At 38.9% G+C, this 26227-nt stretch overlaps 1 protein-coding gene across 1 annotated transcript in view; it reads left to right on the forward strand.

Moving 5' to 3' along the window:
- The window catches only part of thsd7ba (thrombospondin, type I, domain containing 7Ba), a 196946-nt gene that overhangs the window by 41198 nt on the left and 129521 nt on the right, over nucleotides 1-26227 (forward strand). Inside the window, exons 2-3 of the mRNA XM_085434400.1 lie at nucleotides 3933-4268; nucleotides 7539-7715. Coding sequence (XP_085290526.1) covers nucleotides 7556-7715 — 160 coding nt within the window. The 5' untranslated portion in view covers nucleotides 3933-4268; nucleotides 7539-7555. The remainder of the gene's footprint in view (nucleotides 1-3932; nucleotides 4269-7538; nucleotides 7716-26227) is intronic.

Below are 26227 nucleotides of genomic sequence, written 5' to 3' on the forward strand. Positions count from 1 at the left end.
GGGATTCCAGTTTTACAGTTTTTATAGTAATAGTACATTTACAGTATTAATAGTACTTATTAGCAGTTTTTGGAAAAGCTATGAAAGACGATAGAAATCATTACTTTTTCTTTCTATTCTCTTTTTTATTGAGTTTTTGTGAACCTCTGCAAACAACAAAACCACCAGAATACTGTACAAGGGATGGACATTTTAGACAACCTTAATGTCATTTACAGACCTCAATTTCAAGAAACACACTTGCACACATTGCAGAGCAAACATTCTGCCTTGTCAAGAGAGCTTTTAGCTGTGGGACTGGAGTATAGTGCCAAGCCAGGCGAGGTAAGCTCCTGAAGGCGGGTGAAAAGCATAAGGCAGGTTTAAGGTTGGAGGCAATTGTTGTCAGGAGAGAGGATGGCAAACACTTCTGCCTTTGAGCTTAACTTAAAGGTAGAAGATGTTAAGCAGAGAAAGCTGAAGAGACTGCACTGACCCAGTGTCAAATAGATGTGGTGGCTTAGGGTAATACATAATCTAGAGTTTGAACTACTACACTTATTTAAGCTAAAGCAGATACTAATTTATTTTAATCACCCAGTTTAATTAGGGCCCGAGCACCAAGAGTGCGAAGGCCCTATTGTATCTGCTCCGTTTCTTATTATTATTCACCCCAAACAAGGGCCTTTTTGAGGGCCTAAACATGCTCAAAAACTCATGAAATTTTGCACACATGCCAGGTTTGGTGAAAAATTTTGTATTTTAATGGTTTTACATATGAGCACTGGGAAATGGCTCTACAGCGCCACCTATGCCTTGTTAAATGCAGCCCTACGACCACATAGTTTGAGCTACATGTATGAAATTTGGCACACATGTGTATCATGCCGAGTCGAACAAAAAAGTCAGTGGGCCCATTGATGCAAAACCAACAGGAAGTCCGCAATTTAGAAGTGAAGGTGACATTTTGGCTCTAATTTTGCCATTTTCATGCCTCGAACTTTTTCGAACTCCTCCTTGGGATTTGGTCCTATAAACTTCAAATTTGGACAGTGTGTACTACACCCTTGTGCCATGTTAAATTGCGGAGCTTTTGAGTTTTCACAATACTATGAGGCCGTGGCGCCATGGCGAATTTTGATGACTCGCCATGAAAATCTTATTGCCTCTCATTTTGTCATACATTTTCTGACCTTGACCAAAGTGAACACATATGATAAGGCTCCACCCCTGAACATATTTCAACTGCCATATTTGACACCAGGGACAGCGCCACCTAGTGGGAACAGGAAATGTCATGTTTTACACTTTGGGGTACAGTATAGTGATGGGTGACATCTGCAGCCTCAAATTTCTCCAGGAAAGCCTTAAGGAGTTGGTCTTGGGTTACAGTGAAAACTGTGAGTTTTCGCGAAAGGGTGTGACCCCAGCAGCATGGCGAACTTTGATGTCACGCCATGAAGAAACAAATTAGTATAACTCAATGAAATCCAGTCTGATCAGTACCAGACTTTACAGGCATGATGTCAGACCCGCCCTGAACAGATTGATGTGCCCATTGTCGGAAATACGGACAGCGCCACCTAGTGGCAACAGGAAATGTCATGGCTTTAATTTTGTTGTACTGATTTTCACAGGTTCATCGTGGCCACCTCAAAAGCGGTGAATATCACCATCAGTCCCTCGTGATGCTTCAGTGCAAAAATTGTGACTTTAAACTGAACGGCGCACCCTGGTGGCAACGCTGTTCACCATGAAAGATGAAGTGGCTTTTGAGGGTCTTGGCAAGTTTATAGAGGCTTGAAATTTGGCACACACCTCCAATGTGACGAAGGCTTTGTTGTCATGTGATCATTTTCATTGAATATCCCAAAATGGCTCCACAGCGCCCCCTACAAAATTTCAAAACCACAGCCCCTGCTCTGTGTTTTATGTATGAATCTGAAACCTGGTAGGCTTATAGGAGATATCAAGATGTACAAAAAAGTCTCTTGGAGCAATATCCCAAATCCAACAGGAAGTCAGCCATTTTAAAATTAACGTGCAATTTTGGCGACATTTTCTCCTCTTTTCAGGCACCGTGCTTTGACGTACTCCTCCAAGGGATTTCATCAGATTGATGCAATCTCCTGTGTGTGGAATCTAAAGACCTTTGTGATGTTAAATTGCGAACCTTTTTACATTCAGGGAAATGGGGTGGTCATGGCGGCACGTGGAGTTTCAATCACTCGCCAAAAAGCAGTAATCTGCTGTCACTCAAAATCAAAATGTTCAATCTCTCCCAAAGGTTGCAGGCGTGATGAGACTCGAGCTAGGAAATGTTTGTTATGCCATTTGTCAGTAATGGTTAGAGAGCCACCTAGTGGGACGACTATAATCATGATTGAATGAGATGAAATGATAGCTGGTGGTTAAATGCATGAATTCCATCAATGTGACATCAGATCGGAGGTGCTGGTTTTAGGTGTTGGGCGTGGCTCGACGCGCCGGGGGTGCGAGGGCCCTCATAACGCTGCTTGCAGCTTTAATTACTCTTTGTAATTGCTAAATGTGAAATGAGGTAATCAGAATTCATTCATGTGTGATGTAAATGTGTATATTAAATTAGATGCCATTCTGTCAAAATGTTGATGAGATATTTCAATGAAACACTAAATTTTCACCCCACTGTGGTGCTAGATAAGGAGTCACCAAGATTAATCACCTGAGGACTCTGCATCAAGTTTGTGGGAGGTGTTTGAGCAGACTAATTGTTATTTTTCAGTCTGGACTAAAGTGGTGGAATCACTGGTTAACAGACTGGCAGTGACATCCCTTAAGCTGCATTGGCAAAAACAAAAGTGGTCGATTTAAAGCTCCCAGGATTGTACGAAGTGCCGTATTGTCCATCTTAAGGTTACTGCTGTGATTTAAAGCACACAAAAATACTTATTTCATTATCAACTAAAGGCAGAAATTCACAAGCGGTAAGAAAATGTCGCACATGCACCTTGACTCTAATAAACAACAGACTGAATAAAAAATGAATGAACTGTGTGTACATACTTGAAATTGAAATGTTTGCAATTGATTTTTCTCTGTCTACCAGGAGTACCTTTCTTCCACCCTATTTGTTGGCTTTTATTAAGTTAGTTGCCCGCTGGAGGAGGAGTGCAGCTGCAGAGACAAGCTCATTTGAGCCACAATGGAATGGCAGGGCAAAGCACTTAAAGGCCTTGGGAAATCAGGTCATTATGAGCCGTGGTTTTCAGGAGTATGACCAGAAAGGTCAATAAGAGAGCATGGAAGCACTGAGACAAAGTCAGAAGGCGTTAATAGGACTCAATTTCCATCTGGGTGAGCTCTCAGGAAGATCTTGGCTAGAGGGTTGACAGGTTGTCATTGAATATTATGGGAAGCAACTTCAACTCCTCAATTGTCATTGTCTTACATGCCCCCTGGAGACTGAGGGATAGACAAATAATCACTGCAAACCTTGCAGATTTATGCAAAATTTGTCGACAGCAAACTCACCTGCTGCTATAATGCACAACTTGCCCTTCGCCTTTTTAACAGCAGTACGTCTGAAAACTGGAAACATAATAATCCTTTTTTCTTATGCACAGAAACTTTCTCGGGGATCTTTGCACTGAGATGAAGAGTAGAGCGAATAAGAAAGAACAGATGAGTGGATTATAAATCACAGCAAAGTCCTACCTCTGGACCAGTATTTGCTGATCGTGTGTAAAAAAAGACATTGCATTCATGTCATGCATCTCTGTAGAGCTTCCCTGCATTTTCACACTGTTATTCATTACTTCTTGCCTTTTGCAGCTCACTAGCTATCAACTGTGTATCATGTGAAACATAAATAATAAAATGTCATTGCATGAGGCGTCAGATTTTTGCACTGTAGTTGAAAGATGTGAACATCATTGCCTCTTTTTTTCCTTGTCTGTTTTTGTCTTCCTCAGATTCCTTACAGTAGCTCGGGCTGCCTTGTGCCAACCAGAGTAGGAACATCAGTGGGTGAGTGCTTGACAGAGCCAGCACCGGGGAGTTAATACCAGTCACTGCTGGAGGTGTGACACAGTCCCAGCCCACAACACATTGATTCACACAGGATTAAGCCACTGCATGATGCTTCAGGTTGAAGGCCTGGTGCAGGTGATTTACTCTCCCCGTCAAACTTAACATCTTTGGACCATCCTCTGCCCTGTTCCTGCTTTCGGTGGGACTACTAAAAAAAAGCATCTGCTACTGTAACAACCAGATCACCGAAAGGGATGACTGGCAGTCATCTTGCTCAGGTACATTTTACATCATGTGCATGGTGTCCAATTAAGAGTGCAGCTGTTTATGAATTTAGTTATCCAAATGTGCGTTTTCTTTATTTTAAGGGTGGAAAAAATATTTTTTTCAGAATTTATGATCAGATTGAGACTAATGCTCAACTATCAAGATGCTGACTCCCAAGATTCCATCAAAATTGAACTGAATTCCACTCATTTTGAGCTATATATCTGTGCTCTTTTGTTTTACAGCTGCAATGAAAATACAAAAGAAGCTAAACATTCTGGAAATGACAAACATGTTTTATATAATGAGCTGTCACCATCCATTCAGGCAGCATAATAGTGGCACTGTCTTTGTTACTGTTCTGAATAGACTAAAACTCCTGGTGTCAAAGGAATTAAAGAATCAAATGTAGTGCAATACTCTTTAAATACCAATCTATACAGAAACAGAAGAAACCGACTGCTAAAATAAGCCTCGGATCAAAGGAATACAAAAAAATGTGTTGTGCATTTGTGATTCTTTCAATGCTGTCATGGTCATTCCTGCCAAGGAAAACATCTGCAAAAATCAGCTCCTTTGGATGTAGATGGATTTCTGTTTTCATATTGCCAACCCCAATCAAAAACAATTACATGCGCTACAATGTGGAAAAAAATACTCGCAGCTGTGTTAACCTGAATCCACTTGATGCAACACACAAAGAATGGCGCAGCGATATAGATGGGAGTTTAAGCTTAGAATCTGAAGCGGGAATGAGCTGGTTGGCTACATAATTATGTGGAAATCCAGAGAAGAGGGTGGCATCTCTGGTAAACAGACTGGGATCAAATGCCTTTGTTTTCACTCCAGACAGAACAGGGTGTTTGGCTTATTTAAAGAGAGGCTGGAGGATCGCATGGTGATTGTTCAGAGCCTTGGCATACCAAATTAGCTTTTGCCATTCATTTGGAAACATCTAATCAAACATTAATTATTGTGACCACCTGTGAAAGGGAGGGGTGTAGAGTGTTGCTCATCTGCTCCCTTATGCTAGCTGCAGGGTTTTTCTCGCTGAATTCAATGAGTGAGCCCCAAACAAGGACCACAGGAGACAGAGGAGCAGATTGCATTCCATCAGATCGTGGAGTATCTAATAAGACTCACACCAGCATCTGAGCCATGCTGCTGTTTGCCAGGTTTTCTACGGCCACTGAGAGCCTAGCATGATTCCTTTGACCCAGATATTTAGCAGCTTAAGAGCTTTTCTTTTTTAAGATTTTCAGGATAGCCTGTATTACTCACCCATTCTGAGATGCGCTGGCTGGATGAGCACAATTGCTGCTGAATCTCGCAAAGATATCTTACAATAGAGTAATCTCGATTGTCTACCTTTTTGTACTTTGAAAAACAAAACTGGCATGCCTTGGGGTCATGCTTGTTTCCATTGCTTGTTTGTGTTCAAGACCATGTTTTCCAATCAGTTGTGACATGGTCTGTCAGCCCAAGAAGAGTGCTGCTTGTCCTGTGCATAGTCAAATAAGAGTGGCTGGAGGGTGCGTGTAATATAGGTGCAGTCAGGTATGGCTTCCAGAGCAGTGCAGCCCAAGAGAATGGCTAGTAATCAGCAACCAGAGGTATCTAATTGGCATATGGCTATGTGAGTGCCAGACTGGTCTGCTCACTCATCCAAGTAGAATACATCTTCTAGCCATCAAAAAATGTGAGACAAAGGCAGTTCTAATAAAAATTGTGAATACATTATCTTCAGAGTGGATGAGTTATATAAAGGAGAAAGTGGAAGAGATGGAGAGGGAGACAGAGCGGGAGTGAAAAAGAGCACTCGCTGTTCTTTGCCTGACAGAACCCCATGAGGCAAATTGGTATTGAGAATAGATACAAACAATAGTTATGTGTTGAATTGCCAAACCCTTGGGCCTGAAGCCCTCCAACACACACAAAAAAGAGCAAACCATTTTGACTATAGAATAACACATCAAAGCCAGAGGAGAATTGGACAGTCCATCAAAAACTGTGCATCTGGCAGCCCACTTCTGGGCATCAAGCCATCTCCATCCAAGCATTTCTTTCTCATTAAACAAATTTTACCCCCACCAAAACATAGCTAAAGCAGCAAAGTCAAAATCTAATTTCCCTGAATGAAATCAAGCAAAAATAATTCAGCTGCCAGCGCTTTCACAGGCACGCCATGTGTAAATAATCTTAAATCTCAAATGGCTGCTGCCTCTCAGAAGTTAATCTACCATTAGATACTCTCTATGATACTTACTATCGTATACTATCGGGACAAAATGTAGAAAAGCCTCTCTGTTGTATTGATGTGGAATGTCAAAAGAAAAATTAAAAACTTGTCCTGTACAGAATCAGTAGATTAGAAAATGCTTACCACAGTCGCACAGATTACATCTAATTCATGACAGATGTGACTTTGAAATAAAATAAACTCTCAGTGATGTTAGTATTGGATGTGTGGATCACCAGCTTAATACCTCGGCTTGCATAAACATAAAATGTTTTGCTATTCTTTATGTGCTGCAAATTCCCACGGTGCCTAAATCAGCTGTATTTGATATTAAGACCAATTTTTTGCTAAACCTATGCAGCAGAAATTGCTTTTGTCTCATGTTTTATGATTACAGAATGTCAAAAAACTGCAGGGGAGCTCAGTGGGACGATAAGTCAATAATAACAAATCTCTCAATACCCAAGTGCCACAGTGTAGCAAAAATTGTTTTTGGAAAATGAATCACTGCAGTCATGAACACCAGTCTTTCAAAGCATAAGGTGTTACAGATTTAATTTCATATTCATTAATTTTGCTGTTGGTGCAACACAATTAGAGGCCTAGTGAATCCAGGACTAATCCTTAACACTCCTAGGACACGAATCACAGTAGCAGGAGATAGGAATAAATGAGCTGCAATAAAAAGGTACTAATACCCTGTATTACTCCAAGCTTAGAGCCTCGCCTTCCATCAGTGCTTGTTTCCACACCTCCTTTGGGACGCTGAGATACTCTTGCCACTCTGTCTAATTATTTTTGATCTATGTAGGTGGAGAAGAAGCCATAGTATCCCACAACTATCAACTACAACAGCAAAGCTGTTTTACAAGTCAAATCTTATCCATCCGGCACTATGATCCATGTGTGAAAAAGTCTGATGGACTTGGAAAGTGACACCTAATATTACATTTCTGGGCTGGAGGATTCAGTGGGAAGGTGGCCAAGGTTTCTGATCATATTTATGAATGAGCTGATGATGAATTTCATTTTCCTCCCACAGGAGTAAGAGAGGAAGCAATGGGCTGGACTATGACTCTAAAAGATGACTTTGGGGTCATTGCCTGGACACGGCAAGCTGGGAGCTACCTAAGCCTCTTCCTCCTCTTGTCTCTCTTTTCCATATCTGTCCGTTTAGACAACGTGTATCCTAGAGACCACCATTTTTCATGGAAAGCAGGTAAAATATTTATTCTATCTTATTACAAGTGCATTAAGGTCCTGTTTTGACTTATATTTAAATTAAGATATGCAATCCACCTGCTTGCATGTAAAACAACATAATTTTGTTCTTAATGGTAATTTAAAAAGTCAAATCTCTTTGAACCTGTTGAGGATCATGGCGATAAGATACGCAGCACGTGGAAGCACACATTTGCACACATGCATTTTCAGTGAAACCAGTTTTGTGGGGAAAATATTCCTTCTTTTTTTGACACACATTGGACTGCAGTTGGACATCATCAAGCCTTCAGGCTCAAGTGCCTGGGGTGAAGAGAATAATAATGCTTTTTTTTTTTTTTCTTGTAGAGTATTCACTCACAGCCCCAAAATGACAAGGACAGCTACAGTTGTTACAGCAGAGTGGCATGGTTATTAAGATATTGAGGCATATGAAATAGTCTTCCTGGCATGCTTAGTGAATTTATGGCCCCAGTTATATATAGTACACATTGTTGTAATGGAAAACATGCTGCGTATTGAGCTGTACAAATCCCTTATTCAAACACATTCACATGCACTCACACCTAAAATGTGTTTTACATCTCCTGTGTGTTATCTATGCATCCATTTGGTAATTTCCATGCAAATTATTAACATTTTTGTAAATTAATCACCTTTTGGAAACCTGTACTGTAAGCTGATGTCATTCTTTTTTAACAAGAATTTTGAGGCAAACTCAGAATTCATCCTTTGTTCGCTTCACCAATTCAATTGAAAATGCATTTGCAAAGCAGCTTGAGGAGGAAAATTTGGCCTTCCCACACAAAAGCCCCACTTGCTGTGCGATTAGCACTTTCATTTCTCACTCTGTGGTTGGGTAATGACACTGCCCAAGTGATAAAGAGATTGATTAATTTCACTTGAAAGAGCTTATGTTCAAAACGGATGTAACCGGAACACCAAGTGTGAGGATTTGACATCCTTTCAGAGCTAAGATGGCTTATAAGTTGTTTCTTAAATGGAAATGAAAATCAATTTACAAAGAAGAAAGGGAATCTCAAACTTAACATACCTCACCTCTGAATAAATCCTCCTAATGTCTGTTTGACTGCAGGAAAACTGTTCGTCTCAAACTGCTGTTATCACAATGCTTTGATTTGAACTGCGGAACGACACAAACTCGAGTCGCACAAACACAGATTGAACACTTACTGTATTCGCATTGTATTGTGCTGATGAATGTCATTGATGTGAGCCACATATTTGTCTTAATGTCGGCAGCGGCTCCAAGCTTAATGTCTTAACTCAGACTATTAGGTTCATGTTGGCAAATATTGACAGGAACCATTTGAATACTTAATTTAGCTGACAGGCAAATCTTTTTCTTTAGGAATTGTCATTGTAGCAAAGATCTGTTCTCAATTAGCACAGCCACCCTTTTGTATGTCTGGCGTGTCTATCTAGGCCAGCAGCATTGTGGGGTAAGTCTTTTGTGTGAGCCAGTTCCCAGAGCTGTGGCTAAGCTGCGAGTCTCAGGCTGAAACAGGGAGCTGGAGCTATTTAAGCTTGACCTTCATCAGTGTCTTGAAGAACAAAATAGAACAGTGAGACACTGCTGCTAATGGCATTATTATTTCACCCTTAAAATAAATTGCTAAAAGAAATTCCCTTTAACATCTATAGATAACTTTCCTGGCAGTCAGTGCCACATTTCCAGGGTCATAGTCCTGTTTGCATCAGAATGCAGATATCGTGAGTGGAGCATTTTAAGTAGGATTTATTTAAGCATCTGCTTTTAAACATGCCACTGTGCTCATCCGGTGTCAGCTTTAGTCTACTGCAGTAAGTAAGGGCTTCTTTTCCAAGTTTTCAGTTGTCATCACTGAGATTAACGTAACTGTTCCAAAGAGGGTCTAAGGTGTTGGGATTTAGCTCTCAAAATGTATTTGTCTTTTTTTTTTATAGTAAAGAAACAAGAAAACAGTCTTCCTGGGTACGTGTTAGCGTTCATCCCAAATGATTTCTATTATACATCAAAGCTTGTTTATTTTCTTTCTAAAAAACAAAAATAAAACGACACCCTCATTTAAGTTTTCATTTTCCTTCTTTGACTTGAGGACCAAGCTAGTTCAGGAAATTGATATGTCTTTAAATCCCAGAAGAAGAAGACAACATTGGTATTCTGGGGCGATCGTGGCTCAAGAGTTGGGAGTTCACCTTGTAATTGGAAGGTTGCCGGTTCGAACCCCGGCTTGGACAGTCTCGGTCATTGTGTCCTTGGGCGAGACACTTCACCCGTTGCCTACTGGTGGTGGTCAGAGGGCCCGGTGGCGCCAGTGTCCGGCAGCCTCGCCTCTGCCAGTGCGCCCCAGGGTGGCTGTGGCTACAATGTAGCTTGCCATCACCAGTGTGTGAATGTGTGTGTGAATGGGTGGATGACTGGTTGTGTAAAGCGCTTTGGGATCCTTAGGGACTAGAAAAGCGCTATACAAATACAGGCCATTTACCATTCTGATGTATTTTAACAGTACACTGGAGACTGCATTTTCTATTTTTTAACTAATATTATTTCCCTATTTACACCTCTTAGTTCTTCCTCCTTTTTTTATTACACAAAATATTATTTTATTATATTGTTGGCTGGAGTCTGCTGAAAAACTCCAGGATGTAATCTACTCTTCATCTAAATTATGTGGGAACCTTCAGCAGGAAGATTCAGCTGAAGGGCAATGATTTTCAAAAGATTGAGAAATCAATAAAGGTTTTCCTTAATGAGAGATATCTCAGCCGCTCCTGGATTATTTAAAGGACTTACGGGGCTGAAGCCCCAGGATCCAGTCTGTAAATCATCTTAAATTGGTTCAGCTTAAAAGCGTAAGAGTCCCTGCTGCTTTAAAAATGTGACTTAATTGAACTTGGGTAGAATAATTTTTTAAAAAAACAATGTGAGCTAACGGAACTTGGAGAATCACGTTAAAGAAACCTAAGAGATTCAGTTGGTATTGTTTTCAAATGTCTGTTTTCTTCAAGCTCCCAAAAAACAAAGGATGATGGGGAGACTTTCAGGTGCACATTGTTTTAAAGTCAAAAGACTTTAAAAGAAGAAAAGTTCTAAAGTTGTGTAAGAATAACAAATCCAAACTCCTCCAAAAACAGCACAGATGTATTTAAAATTCAACTTGAAATCAACAGTACATAATCACCTTAGTTGATCCCACTTAATTCCCGTATAAATATAGGGACCCGATGGATTTGCTGACGAGCTATGGTTAAAACAATCATTACAGCGCTGCATATGTGAGATGTTTGACTGTAAGAAAAAATAAACTCTATATGTGCTTTGATACAGTCAGGCAACATTTACATTTCATTTCAGGGTCTGAGTGTATTTATTTGCAATTTCACCACACTGTTGCACCATCAAAGCTGAAATCAAACATCACTGCTGCACAGAGCTTCTGTTGTTTCTCAAAAATAAGCTCAAAGGAGGCAGTGTGCAAGGATCAAATCTTTGGGGATTCACTTTTAACCAAATGGCACTGAATAATTTACAGAGGTCTTTTTTTGATTTACCGTGGCAAAGAAAAAACACACACACACACACACACACACACACACATTAGGCAAATGTATTTTGAAGCAGTTAACATCAGTTGATAAGATGTTGCAATTCAACAGTATCAGGTTACACTCAGTTGCAGTAGTTTTCTTTTGCAGACACAAACAAATCAACCTGTTAGTTATTACTTCTATAGTCAGTCCTATGGCGTGTAGGTGTCACGGCTGCCGAGGCGAGCCGTGTGGAGTTAGAAGAAGGACCCAAGATGCAGGCAGTGGATGAGATGCTGGTGAGTTTATTTACACAGTGGTGAGAAGGCAAAACAGGCAAGAGGGAAGACAAAACTAAAGACCTGAACTGGGAAAGCTAAATGACAAACCTGAGATGAAACAAAAAGGGAAGCGAGGCAGAGAGCCGAGCAGGACACCAAGGAACACAGACTGACGCGGAGTTACACAGACGAACCGGCAACAGGCAGGAGAACACACAGGGCTTAAATACACACACCAGTAATCAGGGGATGAGAGACAGGAGGGCAACACAGCTGGGAGGAATCTGGGCTGACGGGACAGGGGAAACGTAAACTGATCACACTCACATACGACACGGACCTTCACAATAAAACAGGAAATTCAGACACATGGAACCAGACAAGACATTGAACTAAACAGACAGATTCACAAACAGATGGGGAGACACCATAGACAGACAGATACAGACGCAGACTCAGAGGCAGATCGAAAATAACACAGAACTTAAACAATCATCATCTAGAAAATGATAACAAACTAAAAGCGCTGGGTCACCGACCCAGGACCATGACAGTAGGTAGTTAAATTGTTTTCCTTTTTTTTACTGGGCATCAAAAGTTGGCCTGATAAGGGGGACATTCAAGAGTGCATCATAAATATGCACAGTAATTATTATGCACAGTACTAGCTAGAGATGTGCTCATTTGAAGTTTTGTAAGTAGCAACAGGGAATAACACAAACAGTAGATACTCTGGTGTGACCAGTAGCACTGATTCAAAAGGACCTTGACAAAGAAGATAAGTTGAAAATGACAAATTACGTGCTCAAAAGGAAAAAAGAAAAGCTTTTTGGAAATCAGAGAATCTATTCACAAGCACCCACTGTAACCTGATTACTCACAGAAGATGAATCCAAATAGTCCACAACCCATTTGGAGTGCATGATTTCAGCCATTCCACCTTGAACACACAGTTATTTATACTTCAAAATATCTAGATACATCTATGAAAGCCGTTATTGTATTTCATCTAGGTATGCTGCTAGGCTCCAGTATTCTGTGACGGTTTTGGGGTTTTAGCCTCGCTAAGTAGCTCAAAAAAGATGTTTTTCAAAAATGGGATCAAAACTGGAAATGTCACTCTCACATTAAACATTAATAAACACACAATAGCACAGACTAACCATCCTAAGAAAAGGCAGGATGCTGCTTTTAGCATAAGGCAATTTAACCCCCTTCAAATGAATATTAGAGAGACTGATAACAACATGAAAAAAACCTCACTTCTAAGCAATATTGATCTTTTTCTACCACACTAATTTGTTTTAGGGTGGAAAAAGCATTATAGGAGGCTGCTGAACTGAAAGCTCCAACAGGAGGTCGAGTGTAGTAGCCAACACCAGGCAATCTTATATGTTTGCAAACAACAAAGCAAAACCACTCACCCATTAGTGCATTATCCATGCTACATAAATATCATGTTGCGCTTATTACTCACAAATGATCAGCTTCACTACCAAAGCTGACAGGGATATAATTAGATTTTATGTATTTCTAATCAGCATTAGAAATAATAATGGTCATTTGTTCCCTAAAACCTAAAATCGTGGCTCATCTGGAGGAGGTCAAGTCTCTTTTGCAAACACAGCTTCCTAATTCAATAAAACAGATCATTTCCCCGCGAGTCAAGTGATAACATGAGTTAGTAATGCTGTTAAATTACACTTGTTTTTTTCAGCTAAACAATAAGAGTTGAAGGACTGCTCTCAAACAAAATTACATGAAGTTGAAAATATATAATGCATACTTTTACCAACACCATGTTATACAAACTTTTATTTTACGTTGGCTCCTTTGTTGTTTAATACTGTTGTTAATTATGTCACAAATGACTCTGCACCTGACGAGCAGCCAATCCACAGTACACTGAACTCCTGTGGGTGGATGGCAGACCCATTAGCACTTTTAGGTTATGCCTGACTGGGTCCAATGTGTTAAAGCTACCAGACCTGGATCTAGAGTGACAACCTGGTAACCCTGTCCCAGGCCCATGCCACTTGATCGCTTGATCTCCATGTCGGCATAGAGGTCAATCAATCTTATTCTGTTTCTTCACCCAAGACCACTTAACCCCACCAGTGACAAACATAAACATACAACCCACTCCATCATGACAAGTTGTCAATTTCTGGAGAAGAGTTAAGTGGTTTGGGCATCTGAAGAGTATGCCTCCGTGATGCCCCCTAGGCAAGGTGTTTCAGGCGTGTGGTACTGGGAGAAGGCCCTGGGGCCGACCCAGGACACACTCTGGAGATTATATTTCTTGGCTGGCTTGGAAATGCCTCATTGACCTCCCAGATGAACAGGGAGGGCAGAGGGGTGATTTTCTGCTAAGAGAATTCTCTGCTGCCCCGATGAACCAAACCTGGATAAGTGTCAGAACATGGATGGATGGATGGATGGATGGATGGATGGATGAGGTCACCCAGCACTCCCAGTACTGGCACCAAGCCTGGATAAATGGCCTGTGGCAAACCCTTGGAAAATAAGGGAGCAGTCTCACTTGCAGAAAACTGCTCGTCAATTAACTGACTTGAACAAAACAATCAAAAATGAACAAGTGGCAGAATTTACAATAAAAAAAAATATTGTCAACAACACTGTAAGTGACAGCTCAATTATTTATGAATCATGAATTCAAACCATGAAGAAGGAGATTTTTGTAGTGTAGTAACAAGTGCTGTAGAGCTCAAAAACAGCTCCCTGTAGAGACAGACCCTTATCAATACACAATTAGAAACAGATTGGTGTTTGAAGAGTGTTAACTCCTAAATTCATGTGCCGATCACGTTTCTTAATAAATAGACTAAATGACTGAAGTAAACTCTGAGCATAATTTTAAATCAAGAGATTTCATGTCGGAAGTCGTGTTTATGCACTTCCAAACTGAAAACCCAAAATGACAGTTATTGCAAGTTATATATTTTTATTATGTTGATGACAAACAGTTAAATTTGCTCCACTATATTTCAATACAAAGTCTCAAAGTGTACACACAGATCTTTCTCCTTAATCCAGCCGACATCATTCCCATAAAAGCCAAATCAGTAAAATGGGCAAGAGGTAACTTTTAATTCAGTGAGTGAATTCAGAGACAATCCTGGTAGTCTAGTCTCTTTGTGATAAACTGAATGGATTCACTTCATTATATTTATTTATTATTTTATTAACCTTCATTTAACCAGGAAGATCCCACTGAGATTAAAAATCTCTTTTTCACGGGAGACCTGGCAAGATAGGCAGCAGCAAGTGTCTCACAGTTACAGAAATGGCTCAATTAAACAAAGGCAGCAACAACACACATGCAAAAAAAAAATAAAATAAAATAAAACATAAAATAAAATTCAGTAAAATTCAATAAAGTTCAAATAAAAATAAAAAAATCACTTTGGCAGCATCAAACTGAGGAAAAACCATTTTCATCATCTTTCACCATGAATTTTAACAGGATTTAACAAAGCTACTTGTCCACACTCTGTTATTTAATGGCTTCCTCCTCGCTCGATGTATAATGCATTAGTTTGTGTCATAGCAGTAAATATGTGTGAATCAATGGTTTCTTTTGACTCATCAAGTTGTTTAAAAATAATTATTACGTGTTTTCATTTTAAGTAATATGGTATCTGTAGAGTGTTGTGATATAGAGACTAAGCACAGTCTGTTTACAAATCCACAGTTATTTCTCAGATCCAGCAGGGATAGGATTTTGTGCTTTTGTTTATGGATTACATACAGATATTCATTATTTACTCTCATTTTGTTTGTTCTAAACAATCTAAAGGGAAGATACAAATGTGTCAGAGATGGCAGGTTTCCTAAAAGTTTAATATGTTTTTAGAAAATACGCTCACAGAACTCATTTATTTTAATGCAATCATAACAAACACCACTGCCAGGTGATTTGTCCTGCGGGCTCTGGCGTTGTCAGCAGTTTGACAACAGCTGTGGATCCTTGTCACAGTGGGATTTCTTCTGCCGCAAATGAAGAGCTTTAAAAGTAAATAAGCTGTGATTCACACAGGGAAGAAAGCGGCTGGTGCTGCACAGCTCTGTGACAATGCAGTGATTTAACAAACTATTTTATTTTAAGTTTTAGATTACTCTTCTTTAGCGGCAAGCCACAGCGGTTATTTTTTGTTTTGTTTTGCTGCACAACAAGATCACACTGTTATTAAATGGGTCCCTCTCGAACTTAAAATTCCATCCATACAATTTTGCAGAAGAATAAAAATAGGGCGTTTGTGTTTAAATATTGTGTTGTCAGAAGTGTCTGTTATGCGCAAAATGTCCTTTGGTGGTGGTGCGTGATGTGCCTAGTTATGGCATTAGTTAGATGCAGCTGTCACTACCAATTTGTCATGTTCCCCCAAAAAGTAACATTGGTATGAAAAGATCTTTTTCTTTATCTTAACCAAACAGCAATTAAATTGCCTAATTTAGTAAACGCCTTTACCTTTCAAAGCCTAGCCAACAACCTTTTAGAGCCTAAACCTAACAAAGCAGATTTTAGGAGAACTTCAAAGAAAACTAGACAGAGATGTGGGGTGGGGGGCAAAAACAAATGCAACACAGAAACAGGCCTGAACTATGGGTTGTGGTAAATCAATTTCCTCTTATAAAACTATTTCAGTGAGAAAATGCAGGAAATAAGCTAAATCTTCTCAACCCTGATGAGAGGCAAAGTCATGCAGCACAGTCCTAGATAAAGACAATGTTAGCACCCCCAGAGATACTGACAGAGGTGGAGCAGAGTGAGCAAAACCAGGAGAAGTGAAAGAGGAATGCTCATTAGACGTACTAAAAGGTAGTGTGGCAGACAATAATGAATACAAAAAATATGGACTGTGGTCTGATGGCCTTGGAGAACAGAGACAAACCCATCATTAGCCAGATACTGAAACTGATAATGAATACAAAAAACATGGACTGTGGTCTGATGGCCTTGGAGAACAGAGACAAACCCATCATTAGCCAGACACTGAAACTGACAATGAGGAGATATTTACAGCATGGGGGAAATGGAAGTGACAACAAAATAGACCAGCACGAATAGCTCTTATGACATTGAGGAATGGAGGGAAAATATAAGAGAACATGCAGACCTTCCTTGCTAAATTTATGCATGAACTTAATTTCCTGTGGAAGGTACATAATCTGAAAGTTTAAGAGTTTTTATCAAAGGCAAACAGAGAAAAACACTCAAAGTATTTCTCGTATTTTATTTGTGTGCTATTAATTATGCAGGTTGCCGGAACAATTCAGCAAATTGCTACAAGTATGTGCAGTGTGTTATTCCATTAAAAATTGAATTTCTTTTTTTCTGCTTTCACACATGTCCCTTGGGTTGTGTAAGCCTAGTACACAAAGTCAGCCTGATTAGGACAAAGGGGAATAAAATGTAGCATTGACTATTGAGCTGAATACACCCATTTTTTTCTTCTTCTTCTTATTTTTTTTTTGTTAAACCACTCATTGTATTTTAAACATTGCCTTGGGTGTGTCTTTGACAGAAAACGCCAAGAACAAAGTTGATAGGAAACAAATTATTTCCTTGAAGTATTTCAATTAGATCACCATAAAAAACTGATATTTATTAATGGCAAGCTGTATTATTTAAGCTATCAAACAACCTTGACAAAATTAGTTTTGTATGTTGATTGTTGATGTGAGATCTCATTTGAACTTGCGTCCTTCCTTTTGACTGGAATGGAACAGACTGAGGTTAGCATAAAAGCCGGTGGCTAGTCTCATGAGAGCTACAAGGCAGTACAATCCAAGCAGTCAGATCCTTAATCCTATGAGAATATTCTCACAGAACAGTTAGCTTTCAGAGCAGCTCTCCTCTCTGAAGTCTCTTTCAAACGAAGCGAAGGCCTTTCAGATCACTCTTATACAAAATGTTCCAATTCTGAACAAATCTTCCCCAGTTTAAATTTTCCATAAGAGGATTGAAGGAGGAATTGGCAGTGACACACAGCCATAACTAGTTTGTAACAGGAGACAGAAGAAATTATAAAGAGCTCCTGTGGCTACTGGATATATCCAGCCTGGAGTGTAGAAAAGATGGGAATCAAATTTGGAAGGTCATTACTGAATAGCTCTTGCGGCTTCAATTAATACTGATATTGAAATACATAAAAGGCATGTCTTGGTCTTCTGATTTTTGTCAGATGAAGCCCCATGTGTGCAAACTTCCTTAAGACACGACTCCCATATAAATGAAGGCAGTGTGAGGGCTGTTGAAACTTTGCTTCATTTTCGTCTCTATATAACTCTATATAATCATTGAATCATTCATAGAATATAATCATATATTCAAATTTGACTGATTGTAATCAGTTAGCCAGATTCCATTTAAACCATTATAACAGGCATGCACAAAATACAGTTCAATTTCCAGAGAGCTGAAATGAGTGTCTGTGAGATCATATGCCATGCAAATGAATGCTTTAGAAATAGTATGATGACCAATAAAATGAACTAAGAAGTAATAGATTACATAAGATACATCTCTACTACAGTAATGCAACAATGCAGAGCACCGCTTTCAGGATTTTCAGCTGTGCTCTTGCATCTCTGGAACATCACATATGGATTACACAACATATTTTCCAGCTCAGTCATTCATTGGTTCTTTTTTAGCAGGGTGTTATACAAATTTCACATAAATCACACATCATACAAACACAACTAGAAAAAGCTGGGATGCTGTGTAGAATGCAGATACAATTGGAATGCAATTAGCTTCTTAGAAACACAGTAATCAGTATATTTGATGGGACCAACAAGTCTCAAAATAGTTGGGTCCTCATGCACTAGCTCACGCTCCTTCCCAACCAGAGAAGTGACATTCCAAGCCCCAGCTGCTAGTTTAAAGAGCCAGGAATTGGTCCACTAGGATCTCCGACCCTGGCCACCGCCCAGCGGCCGCTATGGTAACTCCTGCAGATGGTTGGCCTACAGTAGGGTGGGCCCATGTCCCTTCTTTGGGCTGTGCCCGGACGGGCCCCATGGACTAGGGCCTAGTCTTAGTCCATGAGGCCCTTTCCCCGGCAGTGTTCCCTAGATCTTTTACTCATGGCTTAATAGTCCAAGTGCTGAACTGACCTGCCTGCAGTCCATTAATTGTGTAATGCCACTTGATAGCTTGATGAAATGTACTTTCTGAAATGCATTTTAAGACATTTTTAGTACAGCATCCACTTTCCAAAGCATGTATACAGCCTTTCATCGTATACACTTTAAGGACTTTTTTTCCTTTTGAATTACCAGTTAATCTAACACAAATGTCTTTAAACAGTAGGGGAAAGCCATTGTACCCAGAAAAAAACATGCAGAAACTAGGAGAACATGCACACAGAAAGACCAGACGAGTCAACCTCACTAAACTTTCTTGCTGTTAGGTGAAATTACTAACTACTGCACTTCTGTGCCGCCCAAGGAGTTATTTTTGCTGATACTTGTGACTGAAATAAAAGCAGAGCTTAATTAGTCATTTAGAATGAAATTTGAGAATGCAGCTATACCCCAGAAGCATTAAGTCACAATAGTGAAATTTGGTTAGTCAACATCTTCAGATTCTTGAATGCAAATGAAGTAAACCTGCTGACAGGATGTTCTCCTGTTCTGCTGCTGCAAACTGGCTCAAGTGCAAAGATTTCAGTAAATCAGCAGTGAGGGGAGTCAGGCAGGAGCAAGCCCTTCTCTTTGATGTCTTACTGGAAGTTGGAAGTATTGAGTTTTGCGGCTGATGTTAGTGACCTTGTACTTTGTGTTTTATGCATGTCTGTGTAAAGGTTAGGCACAAAAAGAGACCATAAAAGTAATTTGTCACTGCATGGAATGATGGGACAAAGCATCTGATATCCTTGGTTGCACACTGCAAAATGAATTAAGCCTCGGTGTCACAGAGTATTATTACTCTATCATTCTGTTCCTCATTTTTTTTGTTGGGTTTCTTAATATGCTCTATAAATGCTCTCTAGTGAGGAAGCTTCATTGTAATTCCAGATTTTAAAAAAATAGAAGGCCATTTGCTTTAACAAAACATGACACGCCTGTTGTAATTACACTAGCTTTAATGAGATGAACTCTTTGCTCTGCAAAAAAATAGCTTGAAAGTCTCAACCAGACTGAGGCAGGATGAATACAGAGAGAAGCAGAATATAGCAGGGGAGCAAAAACCTAAATGCTTAAAAAAAAAACCTTTTGTGTTCGTCTTCCTCATAGTGCATTTTCCTTGACAAGCTGCTCTCCATACTAGAGTGCTGTATCTTTGTCAGCACAATTGTTTATACCCCCTACTGCAGACAGAGCTAGAAGTAAATAGGTTACCAACTGATAAGATTTCCCATTTCCCTGGCAAGTTACACTTATTTCTATCACTGTATCCCCAACTGTTTGATAATTAATGATGCGGTATTTGTTTCCTGAGCTGGAGGTTTCACTCCACAAAAATGATCCTTTCTGTATTATAAAGGAGGGGAACTCCTTTGTAATGCATTACGCATAGCAAGACGGAAAAAAAAGAAACTGCTAAAAATGTTCTTTGTGTTTAAAAAGCAGCCTCTACTGAGACCTGTTAAAATAGCCCCGTCTGTTTACTGTGTATTTGACCCGGTGGGGAACGCACTAGAGAGACAGCGAGGTAAAACCAAATGGATTTCATTCTTACCTGAGAAACACTCCCATATGAGTCATTTTCTGATTGCAGAGTGCTGTCTATCAGGGCCGCTTGTTTTATTTTACCCTTTGATCAACTGCTGTGCTGAAAAAGACAAGTAAAAACAGAAGGTAAACAAGAGGAGAGTAGAAAAGTGTGAAGGCAGGCTGAGAGCCAGGGGTTTGTAGACTGGCTATACTGCCAGCAATAGTAGCCAATGAAAATGACACAGTTTTAATTGTGGAACATGTGACGTTAAACAGAAAATGGAAAATCATGCTTACAGCTATAAGATGTGGATTCAGCTTCTAAAAACTTTACTCGCAGTATCTATATAGAGCACATCATGTAGATTGTACACACAAGCATGTATATCATAAAATAATGTAATTATATTATTATTAATAATAATACAAAAACAGAAAATAGTAAAAAGAAGAAAGTCTGAGACACTACAAACCATTGTTATACTCTTAAATGCAAGGCTTATTTTTTCTTTTATCTGTATCTTGTTTTTAATAATTGTGCTTTATGCAGTTGTTTAAATTTTTTTTATTCTTTTCATACTTTCTACACTGAGGTGAGTTACTCTTGAGTGATTGAGAGTCCCACCTGTGACTTTCTACACCCACTGTTTCTGTTTCTACTTCTGTTTACATTTCCGTTTCTCTTTTTCACATCAATAATGTAAAATAATTTCCCTGAAGATTCCTACAATTAAACGCATCCAAAATCTTCTGAAGAACGATTCACGAGATAAATAAAACTACTGTGATGTAATGCGTGTTTGGGAAGGAATACAACTTCCAATCTTCCTGTAAAATGTAAAACGAAATGGTAGAAGTGAATGAACTAGGACCAAAATCCTTCCTCAATTCAGTTCAGTTCATTTCAGTCATAATGTCTCTGCTAATTTCTTTAAAAATCAATGATCTCACAAGTTTCAGACTCTTAAGTGTCAACAGTCAAGAAACTAATATTAGGGTTTTCTAGAAATATATGGAACATTATAAAAGCCACAACTTTTAAATGATTTTCCACTTACTTTTCTGCTGCATGTAATTTGTTTTCATTCAGCGTTATCATTTTGTTCATTCTCAATTGTCCTGTCCTGGGAAGAGCAGCTGAATAATTCTTTGTTGTTGAGAGCAGTGGGAGAGCTGGATCAACCTATTGGACTCAATGGTCACAACAACCCAATTTAATTAATTCTGTTAATTCTTGGCTTTCATTCTCTGCCGGATTTTTCTTTTTTGTACGAGTGACTTCTTAATCACATTGTAGACAGTTTTCAATTTTGTGTTGTACTTATGAGGTGAAAGAGGGCTTTTTCATAAATGAGAAAAATTTAAATCCAGGCGACATCACTGGTCTCACATTCTAAACATATATTAATTTTCAGGAAATTCAGGGCAGCGGTATGATTGCGGTGTTTTCATGATCTTTCTAAACTATACACTGCATTGATGTACATATGTGGTTAATGTGACCAACTCTGGCTGCTGAATCATATTAACTTTGTCCTGCATTCATGATAGGTGCTAGAAATCTGTGTTGGGTAGGTGGAACCTGGCAAGCAGGAAACTAAGAGAATACAGCTGTTTAGTATGTGTGTAATGATGAAAATGGATGTATTTTTCCAAAGCACGGGGTTAGTTAGGCAAAAGTAAAAGTAGTATAGTGCCTGTGTGTAATATGACCCTGTATTTCAGGTATACACTAGACAAACTAATATCATGCATGGTTTCATGCTCTTGACAGTGTTTATGTTACATAAAACACAACCCCAAATACTGTTAAACGTATTGAAGGACTGTTGCACTGTCTCTAGTCAAGTTCTTCAATTTATGCTAATATTTAAAAGCTAATTTTCTAGCTGCCTCTTTGTGTTTTCTGGGCTCTGATTAGTTTCACAGGTATCCATGAGCTGGACAATTAAAGGCCTAGAACATAACTGTCTGGGCTCAAATTTATATTATATAAGTACATAAAATGTTCATTTTTAAAAGCAATAAGGCAATCAGTTCAGTAGGGTTGGTGCTTGTAATCCTTTCATTGCTGACACTTCACCCAACCCACTGAATTAATGGGAGGGACAGAAGAAATGCATCAGAAAAGGCTGATATGGTAAATGGCCTGTATTTGTATAGAGCTTTACTAGTCCCTAAGGACAAAAAGACCCCAAAGAGCTTTACACATCCAGTCATCCACCCATTCACACACTGGTGATGGCAAGCTACATTGTAGCCACAGCCACCCTGGGGCTGTGTTACATATTTACAGTGTTTTTGGTCACTAAATTATGTAAGAAAGAATTCAATGCACTGACAGAGGCTAGGCTGCCTGACCACCACCACTAGGCAACGGGTGAAGTGTCTTGCCCAAGGACACAACGACCGAGACTGTCGGACCTTCCGATTACAAGGCGAACTCCCAACTCTTGAGCCACGATCGCCCCACGTTATGGGTTATATTGAAAGAGCAGGGTGATGTGTGTGTATCATATATATATATATATACATAACTTTTGTATTTTAAAAACAAGGCCAGGTATCATGTTACATATTTACAGTGTTTTTGGTCACTAAATTATGTAAGAAAGAATTCAACTGCCTGGGCAAAACTGGCCTATATTTAGTGAGCAACGATCAGGGCTATATGAGGGCAAGAACAAAGATACAATGTTATATTCTATCTACTTCTCAGAGGGGAGCGTGAATGTTTTAACCATATTTCACAGTAGTGATATTTAAGAGAAACTGAAAGTAAATTTAAAAAAGAGATCAGTGCTAAATTAAAAACGAGGTAATTGACAGCGTCATCAGTCCACTCCAGCTGAAGATGAAAGTATTTCTAACTGGTTTTGAGATGTTTTAATATGAGATCAAATAGTCATACACCCCATGAACCGCACAGATCTTATGCCTCAAAACGAGCCACTGTGACAGTGTTATTGGTAATCGATTACCTTTGAATGTGCCTACTATATATTTGAATGTTTGTAAAAGAAAATTTAACCAATAATTTGTAACATTTACCATGTTGTTGATCTTTGAAGTCTCAAAATCTCTCTAGGGTAGTATGTACAACTGGTTTTATAATTATTCATCTCAACAAAATTGATCCACCTCAGGATTACATCTCCTCAGCCTCCACCTCAGAGTTGTGTTAAAAAATCTTATTGGATTTCATAAACCTGAAGTTGTAATGTTGAACTTGTGTAGAAGTCAAGTGGGAGCACAGTTCACAGAGATTTAAATGAGGCCCTTACAAAGTTTCATTTCAATAAGATGTAACTAGGGGAGAGAACACTAGTGTAATGATAAACAGACAGTGGTGGGAAAAGGGTGCTGGTGGGTTTTGCTGTAGGGATGCTTGGGGGGCTTCCCTTGATCAGGGATCATGCTCTCTCTCAAACTGGCTTTTTGGCAGCATGAGGCCCGAGCCACTGAATGGCAGAAGCAGCTCAATGACAAAGTTAGATTATTCAAAGATGTTCCTCATCACAAATGAACTTCTAGTTTGAGCGGAAACTGTAAAGTTGTTAAAGTTATGTGTAGTTCTGCTTTTTCAGCTGAGTTTGCATACAGCCATCCTTAGGAGAGTTTAAAACAAATACATAAAACGTTTGAAACTGTGGATCTCACAATATGTTTGTATATATATATATATATATATATATATATATATATATATATATATATATATATATAAAATCATATATATGATGATCCCTGGCAAATTTAACAATAGAAGGTCAGTCCAATTACATTTTGGATCAGAGCATGAGCATAATTGCATTTACTTCAGGTTATTCTCTTATTAGGAGAGACAAAAAGAACTGCACAGTGTTCGTGATTAGAACAAGTTAGACATATATCTGGCGGCAATAAAATCATCCTCGTCATTAGTGGACCACAGGTGCTACAGGAAGTGCCACTCTCACATGCTGAACTCATTATAGAAATGAAAATAGACTATGGCCTGCACACACTATTGAATTTCAGCTAAGATTTGTTTTAAACATCAGATGAAATAAAGCAGCAGACACAGACGAGACTCAATAAAGTCAAGAGTGAATACATTGCTTTATTTGTCGTGAACTAGAACACAAGTAATGCTTCAGTTTATCAAAGTTGGAAATGTTCTCCTCTATAGCTGTGAAAGTACAAACAGTAACACTATTTTGATATTAGCTCTGGAGAAATGGCTCCAGAAGCCACTGTTGTGATCTTTAAACAAAAATGAGTACATCTTCTTTGGCAGATTTTATAAAGTCATGTGTGGGGTTTTGTTTTTAATGGAAAGTGCCAAAAAGGACACTTAAGTTAAGGTTTTGCAGGAGAAACTTATTGCACATAATTAATATAAGTTTGACATGCTATGCATCATTTTCTACCCCAGACGCCCAGCACTTAATCATGAGGAAAGAAGCCAGTTGAACTCTTAATTAGTATTTGTGGAGTGATGTTTGATCTGTTATATACCTTCACTATGAAAGCAACAGGATTGACTCTCTCTTTGTGCGTATTAGATAATAGCTGCAAATCTTATCCCAGTTAACAGCTGATAGTTAACCAAAAATGTATTTTCTAATGTATTAATGATCCACTTTTAATATGAGTGTAGACAACAAGGATGAAGAAACCAGTAACACTCTAACAGTGATTTGGTCATTTTCAGTTGTGCACTTATTCGTGTTTTTTTGTTTTTTAGTGTGTCGCCCACAAAAAACATCTTGACTGTGTTTTTTGCAATAGTAACTATTCATCTTTCCTATTGTGTAATGGATGAGCTTAGTAATTATATTAGGGAAAAATTGAAAATGGTTATGACCGGGCATGTTCCTTCCAGGGTAACCCATCATCAAAGAAGCTGTTACCTTCAAAACGGAAACGCATATATTTTAATTATTGAGCTGTCTTTGAATGTGTGTGACTTATTATGATTATGATGACTGCAGGTGGAGGACAGGTGGGATCTGCGGAAGGTTTCAATGGATAAGCCTTTAAAAAACTAATCTGCATGAGAAAATTGGTCAGGGGATTATTTCTTAATAGAAGTAGAAATATCCTTGATTAATGTTCAGTGAGCTGTAAAATGCCAGTAAGAAAGAATCTCTTTCTGACTCGTTTAAATGAGTTTTAGCTTTGCAGCTGGAAGGTGTTTGTTTCTATGATCCGAAGAACTGGCACCACACTGACTCAAAGGTTTGCATCCTGGAACTGTTTACACTCTCCACTAAGAATAAGGCTGGATGTTAAGTTGAAAATTTTGATTGGTAATGGTACCATACATTCTAAGTGCAACAACCGAAACAGTGCATTTCTTGTGCTAAATAACATATGTATGTTTATACATGACACCGACATGGGTTATATGGAAAGGCTTTTAGATTATTTCTGTTTTAAAGCACGGCACTGCTTAGTTTTCATGATTAAAACACGACCATCAGGCAAAGAAATCTGGTGGCAGTCAGATCATCCTTATGCTACAACGAGGGACTGTGTGCTGATATAATGAGCTGAACTCATTATTGAAACAGAAGTGAACTACAGCCTTAACATTAGCGTAACAAGGTCACTCTCTCACTATATATATACACTATATATTTGTGTGCATTTGTGTGGATGTAAATTTAACTGTGAATACAGGCAAGTCAACTTTTTTAGAAGAGAAAAGGGTTATAATAATAAAAGGAATGTCTAGCAAGAAAATGAATGTTAAAGGGAAACCCAAGCAGTGGCCATTATGAGAATCCTTTTAGCCTAGAACCTGTTGATAATTCATTTCTTCTTTTATTGAACCAAAGCACATTTTGTTTTCATCTGAAGACTGTTTACCACTAAATACTTAGCAGATGATCCGAAATTGTCCAAAATTAGGAGATGATCACAGTACTTATCAGTTTATACTGTTTAGTCTAAGCAGCTGTATTTCATTCTTGCCTGTAATGAAGTATGAAGTAAACTTTAGCATTAATTTTATTCATAGCAT

This window comes from Copadichromis virginalis, linkage group LG16 (genome assembly GCF_057382275.1).
Source record: "Copadichromis virginalis isolate Kocher_CV1m ecotype Utaka linkage group LG16, C_Virginalis_male_GT1.1, whole genome shotgun sequence".
In the NCBI taxonomy this organism is placed as follows: Eukaryota; Metazoa; Chordata; class Actinopteri; order Cichliformes; family Cichlidae; genus Copadichromis; species Copadichromis virginalis.